Source organism: Belonocnema kinseyi, chromosome 6 (genome assembly GCF_010883055.1).
Source record: "Belonocnema kinseyi isolate 2016_QV_RU_SX_M_011 chromosome 6, B_treatae_v1, whole genome shotgun sequence".
NCBI classification, from domain to species: domain Eukaryota; kingdom Metazoa; phylum Arthropoda; class Insecta; order Hymenoptera; family Cynipidae; genus Belonocnema; species Belonocnema kinseyi.
Genome location: NC_046662.1, coordinates 3329994 through 3337284, shown reverse-complemented (window position 1 = coordinate 3337284; position 7291 = coordinate 3329994). Strand labels below are relative to the sequence as shown.

Below are 7291 nucleotides of genomic sequence, written 5' to 3'. Positions count from 1 at the left end.
CAACTGCTTGGTTGAAATCAACTGTTTTCTATTTGAAATTTTGATCTTTTTTTTGGTTCAAATATCATTGAGAATTCGAGAATTTGTCTAAAAATTCGTGTTTTTTTTTTTTGCTAAATTAAATTGTTTTTAGTTGAAAATGAAACTGATTAATATTAATTTTTGTTTGTTTGTTACAAATTAAGTTTTTTTAATGGTTAACGATTAATTTCTTTGGTTGAAATTTAATCTTTCTTATTTAATTAATCAGCTATTTTGGTTAAAAATTTCTATTTTTCTGGATGAATGATCAATTATTATATTAATCATTAATAATGAATCTTTTTTTAAAATGAAAATTCATTTATTTGGTTAAAAATTTAACTCTTTTGTAGAAAATCCTTGGGGGGGGGGGGGGGGGGGGGGGGGGGGGTTTGAAGATTAGAGAATTTGGTTAACATTTTTTCTCTTAGGATTAAAAAATGTTTTTCTGTACTGAAAATTCATCTGTTTTGATAAAAAATTAATTAATATAAGGCAAAATGATTCTAATAAACATTTGATTGAAAATATATTTTATTTACGGGTTGATTAAACATACTATTAAATTAAAGGACATTATAGATAAGAGAAACATTATAGATAAGAGTAACATTATAATACATTTTGTGGTCCGAGGTAACTACCTTACATAACGTAAACTTTTTCGATTTTTTTGTAGGGAAATGCTTCTTTCGTCTTTGGACAAATTACAGTTCCGTTGTTCTCTTGAGCCATTTTTTCCAGGGCCTGAAAATTTATTTCGTATTTAGATGCCTATTACTTCGAATAAATACTGAAATATTTTAAGACTAAGCGAAAAAAAAATTATCCATCCATTCGAGATGATTCTACAAATAGACAAATAATGCATCTTGAAGATAGAAAAGCTTAAAAAAATCAAACGGTGTCACGTTTCATCAATCGGTATCATATTTCATTAAACGGTATCATATTTCATCAAACGGTATCATATTTCATCAAACGGTATCATATTTCATCAAACGGTATCATATTTCATCAAACGGTATCATATTTCATCAAACTGTTTATAGAAAATTATCGAATTATTGAACCTATAAGCTTAACCATAATTTTTGTAACTCTTAAACTCACTTGTTCCCCATAAACATAGCCGTTCGGCATCATCATCGGCTGATTATGCTCGTTAAGAGGTGTTCCACTTATGCTGCACACGAGTCTAGATTGCGAACAATGAGCAAAAGGTAGAGGATTAGCGAGTTCATTAAGCGCCTCATTGCAAACTGGACAACTAGGATTACGTCCCTCTTTATTGCCTCCATAACACTGTGGAGTTTTCAGAGCGGACAATCCGGCCTGAAGTGCTACTGTAAAGACACTCTGACTAGCAAGCTGAAAGAGCCTGTAGTTCTCATGTCGAAATTGTTCAATGAGTCTGTCCCACCTTAAAAAAAAAAAAAAAACAAGTATTTACAAATTTTTTAAAGGTCAGCCGAGCCACGACGGACGATTTCAAATTTTTGGTCAATTTTTTCAATTTTCTCCCGGTCAACTGAAAGTAACATATTTCATATTTGTCGCAAAACGCAAACATTTTTTAAGTTTAAAAGTTTTTAAATTCAAAAATTTTCTATCGAATTGTTCAATAATTTACACGTATAAACTACTAACACTTTTCAACTAAATAATTTCTAGTTTAATGAATTTAAACTGCAAAATTATGGATTTTTAACATTCATAAAGTATAGAGTTTTAATTCTTCTGTTTTATTGAAAATTGAACTATTTCGCTGACATTTTTTTTTATTAAGAACTTAATTCTCTAACTTGAACTTAAACTAATTTTTTTTTTTTTTGAAAATTTCTGTTTCTTAAAATAAAATTCATCTATTTTCTTGAAAATTTGTCTTTTTATGGTAATAAATTAACCTTTTTGTTTGAAAATTCAATTACAAATTAAATTGGAAATTCCATTAAAAATTAAAATATTTGTTAGAATAGTCATTTATTTTGTTAAAAATCTTTTCTTTTTTTTGAAAACATTAATCTTTTTGGCTGAAATTTAATTCTTGTTTGAAATTTTTTTTTAATTAAAAAATTAACTATTCCGTATTTTATCGTTTTTTATCGACATTTAATCTTTCAGTTTGAAAATTCATTCAATATTATTCCCGGTCAATAAAATTTAAATCTAAAGCTAAAACAGTAAAAGTGCAAGTAATAAAAAATAAACAACACACTGAAGCATTCAAAGTGGAACTCTTGAATTTCTAACTTTTAAAATTGAAGTTTAAAAGTTTTTAAATTAAAAAATTTTCTATCGAATTGTTCAATAATTTACACGTATTAACTACTAACACTTTTCAACTAAATAATTTCTAGTTTAATGAATTTAAACTGCAAAATTATGGATTTTTAACATTCATAAATTATAGAGTTCAAAGATTTAGATTAAGTTCCAAAAATATAAATCCAGGATAAGATTTTCAATAGTCTAAATTAAAGAATAAATCAATGAACTTTAAAAATGGTCAAAGTTATTTTCATTTTAAATAGTTTAAGCATCCTTCAAACAATTGAACACTTATTATTTTTAGAAACAATTAGGGTAATTTTAAGAGATATTTAGAAGTTTAAAAAAGATTAAAAATTTATTTAGAACTTGAAATGATTTCAAATAATTTTAACGAAGTGTGTTTACCGAAAAAATTTGTTTATTTGTAACGAAATTTCGGTGCAAATACTCACATTCTAATTTAAAAGAAAATGTCGATTTTTGCAGTTTACAATAAATTCAGAGGCTTTGTACGAATTGTGAAGGGCTTCATACGATTAAAAACATTTTCTTAAAATTCCTAGGAAAATTGAAAATGATTCATTTTGAAAAATTATTTTTTTAACAGAATATTCAAAAAGATTTTAAGAGTTTTCCAATATTATTAAATTTTAAGATTCTCTCAAAGTTGCAGAAAAAATTTTATTCAGTTTAAAAAATGTTTAGAAGTTATGAAATTTTTTTTGACAAACTTCGTTTAAATTACTTGATATCATTTTAAGTTCTCTAAATATCTCTTAAAATTACTCAAATTTTTCTACAGACAATACGTGTTCAATTATTATTTATACATCAAAATTCGACAATTTCGCTTACAAATTAAACATTTTATTAAGTAGAACAATAAAAATTGTAACGTTAAAATGTTAAAAGCTTTTCGAAATTTTAACAATTCAAAGCTTCCTATGCCAAACAATTAAGCTTTAAATTGTTTACATTTAAATATTTGGCTTCAATTTAGTCGTCTTAAATTATAAGTCAAATATTGCTAAATATTAAATAATTATCCTTTTTCTTGATCAAATTTTTTTGAAAAATTAAATGGGTTAAAAAATGATAATTTAGAATGAAAAAATATTTTATTTAATAAAAGCTTTTAATTAAGAATTAATTACGAATTTGCAAATTCTTAAACTTTCAGCTGATTTAGAATAGTTTTAGCAAATCAATTATTTTTCAGTTTTTAATACTTAAAGTACAGATCCATTTTAAAAATTATTTATTTATATTTACAGTTGATAAAATAAAACTGTTTTTTATAAAAAAATGTTCAAATTCAAACGTTTTTAATTTTTAATTGTTCATGCCTTCAAGACTTTTGAAATCGAATTTGCTCAGATTTTTCTTATAAAAAATTGTAAAATTCCCGGTCAAGAAAAAATGCACTGTCATTTCTCGGTTTTTCCCGGTCTCAAAAAGTTCCCGGTCATTTCCCGATTTTTTCGGTTTCTCGGTCCAGCGGCCACCCTGAAGATTCTCCATTTTCAACAGAAATTATGAATATTTAACTGAAATACTTGAATTTTTGTCCAAAAAGAAGGATGTTTAAACAGTACGATTAATTTTCAAATAAAAAGAAAATTGTCTGCTTAAAAATATAAGTTTTCAACAAAATACCTGAATTTGATCGAAATAGTTGATTTTTAAATCAAAGGAGACAAATTTTCAACCAAATAGTTGAATTTTTTAACTAAAAAAATCCATTTTTTAAGAGAATATGGAATATTTAAATTTGTAGTGAAAAAAAAAATGAATTTTCAACTAAAATGATGAATCCTCAACTGGAATAGTTAAATTTTAAACAAAAAATTATTCTTCGACCAAAAATTTAAAAATGAAATTTATGCAAACCCCTGTTAAAAAACAAGAATCCAACGAAAAAAATTGAACCACAATAAAGAAAAAAAACTCCTATTGTAATCGAAAAAAATTATAATTTTCCGACAAAAATAAAACAGAGAGAAGAAAAATGAGAAGGCAGCCAACCACATCAATTTGATTATTGGACAATAAATGGGATTTTTAATTTGGATTTTAATCTAATTTAAATTTCTTAAACTTTTTATAATCAAATTTTTAGTCAAAAAATTAATGTTCGACAAAAAAATGAATCTTTAATTAAACTTATGGAATATTTAACTGGAATAGTATTTTAATTTTCAGTTTAAGGAAAAAATTATTTTCATAAAAAAAAAGAAAAATAAATGTCAATAAAATAGTTTGGTTTTTGGTAAAAAAATTACTTTTCATCCAAAGAAAAAAAAATTTTTCGATTGAACAGCTCATTTTTCAACCAAAGAAATGAATTTTTAATTGAAAGGATGAATCTTCAAAAAAAAAGAATTAATTTTTAACAAAAAAGTTAATTTTTCAAATAATTTTAATTTATTTCTAGCCAAAAAAGGTGAATTTTAAATTAAAATGGTGAATATTTAACTGGAATAGTTGAATTTTGTACCTACCAAATAAATAAATTTTAAATAAAAAATATCTAGTCTCAACCAAATACCTCAATTTTCATTTTTTAAAAAGATTAAAATTCAACCAAAAATAAAATAGTTGAGTTTCCCAAAAAATTTAATTCTTAAATAAAAAAATCGGATTTTCAGAAAAATATTTAAATTTTCGGTAAAAATTTCTATTTGTCCAAAGAAGAAACAAGTTTTCAATAAAAGAAATAAATTTCTAATTCAAATTATAAGTCTTCGATAAAAAAATTAAATTTTCAACAAAAGATTTTTAATTTTCAATTAATTTAATTTATTTCTAGTCTAAACGATGAATTTTTAAACAAGCACATAAACTTTTAAAGGGAAAAATCACTTACCACCAAAAAAATTGATTTTTCAATAAAATATTTGAATTTGAAAAAAAATGAATGAATTTTCAATTTATAAAGACAAATTTACTTCCAAATTGTTGCATTTTTAACTAAAAAAGGTCAATTTTCCATTAAAAATAGTACATTTTTTACTGGAATATTTAAATTTTTAGTTAAAAAATATAAGAAGATGAATTTTTAACCAAGAATAATATATTCTACCAAAAAAACAATTAAACAAAAAAAAGTACAAGATTTCTTTAACAAATAGTTTAATTTTGAGCAAAAAAGATCAATTTTCACAAAGTGACAAATTTTTTGCAAAATAGCTGAATCCTCAATTTAGTAAATGAATTTTTAACAAAGTGGATTGATTTTATGCTAAAAAATACGAATTATCAACAAAGGAATTAAGTTTGCACCCTAAAAAGTCGAATGTTACAGATTTTCAATCTTTAAACATGAATTTTTAATAAAACAGGACGAATTTTTAATTAAATAATAGATTTTTTTAAATAATTAAATTTCTAACAAAATATTTCCATTTTAAACAAAATAGTTGGATTTTCAACTATAAAAAATGCTTTTTTAACCAAGAATTTAATTTTAAACCAAAATGATGAATTTTCAACCCAGGAGATTAATTTTTTACCCAAAGTAGAATAGTTAAATTTTCAGATTAAACAATTATTTTTTAAAACAAATAAAACCGAATTTTCAAAGAGTTGAAATCAACGAAAAAGACGAATTTTCAAGAAAAGACATAAGTTTTCAATCTAAAATGTCAAATTTAAATGTTCAGTTAAATAAATTAGTTTTCAGCACATAAAAACAAAGTTTCAACCAGTTGCATTCAATCAAAGAAGAATTTTTAACAAAATAGTTGAATCTTCGAACAAAAGAATGAATTTGAAAAAAATTAGTTGCCTATCAAAAAAGACAAAATTTCAAACAAGTAGAATATTTGACCAAATTTTTGAGTTTTTAATCCAAAAAGGCGAATTATTTATAAATGCAGTTGTATTATCAAAACCCGAAATCTGATTTTTACACAAAAAGTTAGTTTTCTAAAAAATAATTAAATGTTAAAATAGTTTTTTTTAACCAAACAGTCGATTTTTCAACCAAAAATATGAACTTTTAACAAAAAGTTTGAAGTCAGAATATTTTTATTTTAAACCTAAAACAATTGATTTCAACCAATAAATAAGAATTTTCCAAAAAATAGTTGGATTTTTAACAAAACAAAAAAAGGATGAATTTTCATGCAAGAAGATTAAAGTCTACCAAAAAACGACGAATTTTCAATGAAATAGATGTATTTTAAACCAAAAAGATTATTTTTCAATTCAGAAGGCTGATTTTCTACCAAAAAGACAAATTTTCAGCTACATAGTTTAATTTTCAACTAAAAAAGATAACATTTCAACCATGAGGTTGAATTTTTAATTAAAAAATCATTTTAAACCAAAACAAAGACAATAAACAGTTGCATTTTCAATAAAATAATTAATTTTACAACCAAATAGTGCAATTTTTAACCAAACGAGCTTCGAAAAATTCAAGGGAATTCAAAAAAATTGGATGAAATTGAATTAAATAAGATTGAGTGAATTAAGAAGAATTTAAGTAAATTAAAAAAATTGAAGAGAACTTCAAAGAATTTAGTGTGAATTCCAAAAAAATTTTCAAATCTCTTTAAATCTTTAAAAATATACTAATTTCTAGCCAAAGAAGTGATTAATGACGAAAAACAAATCAAGTTCAATTCAAAAGAATTAAAATGAATTTGTACAAATCTGCACACACAAAAATCCATTAATTTCCGTAAAATTGAAATGAATTTAGAGGAATTTAAACTAAACGAGAAGAATTCGATGAAATTCATAAAAATTGAAGATGAACTGAAAAAAAATTAAATGAATTTCAACAATTTAAAAATATGAAAAATATTTATTGAATTCAGTAAATTTTAAACGAGCTTCGAAAAATTCAAGGGAATTCAAAAAAATTCGATGAAATTGAATTAAATAAGATTGAGTGAATTAAGAAGAATTTAAGTAAATTAAAAAAATTGAAGAGAACTTCAAAGAATTCAGTGTGAATTCCAAAAAAATTTTCAAATCTCTTTAAATC

At 23.4% G+C, this 7291-nt stretch overlaps 1 protein-coding gene across 1 annotated transcript in view; it reads right to left on the bottom strand.

Moving 5' to 3' along the window:
- Positions 1–537: 537 nt before the first annotated feature.
- The window catches only part of LOC117174969 (E3 ubiquitin-protein transferase MAEA), a 21840-nt gene continuing 15086 nt past the window's right edge, over positions 538–7291 (bottom strand). Inside the window, exons 4-5 of the mRNA XM_033364441.1 lie at positions 1135–1444; positions 538–768 (exon numbers count right to left, since the gene is read on the bottom strand). Of these exons, the coding sequence (XP_033220332.1) occupies positions 667–768; positions 1135–1444 (412 nt within the window). The 3' untranslated portion in view covers positions 538–666. The remainder of the gene's footprint in view (positions 769–1134; positions 1445–7291) is intronic.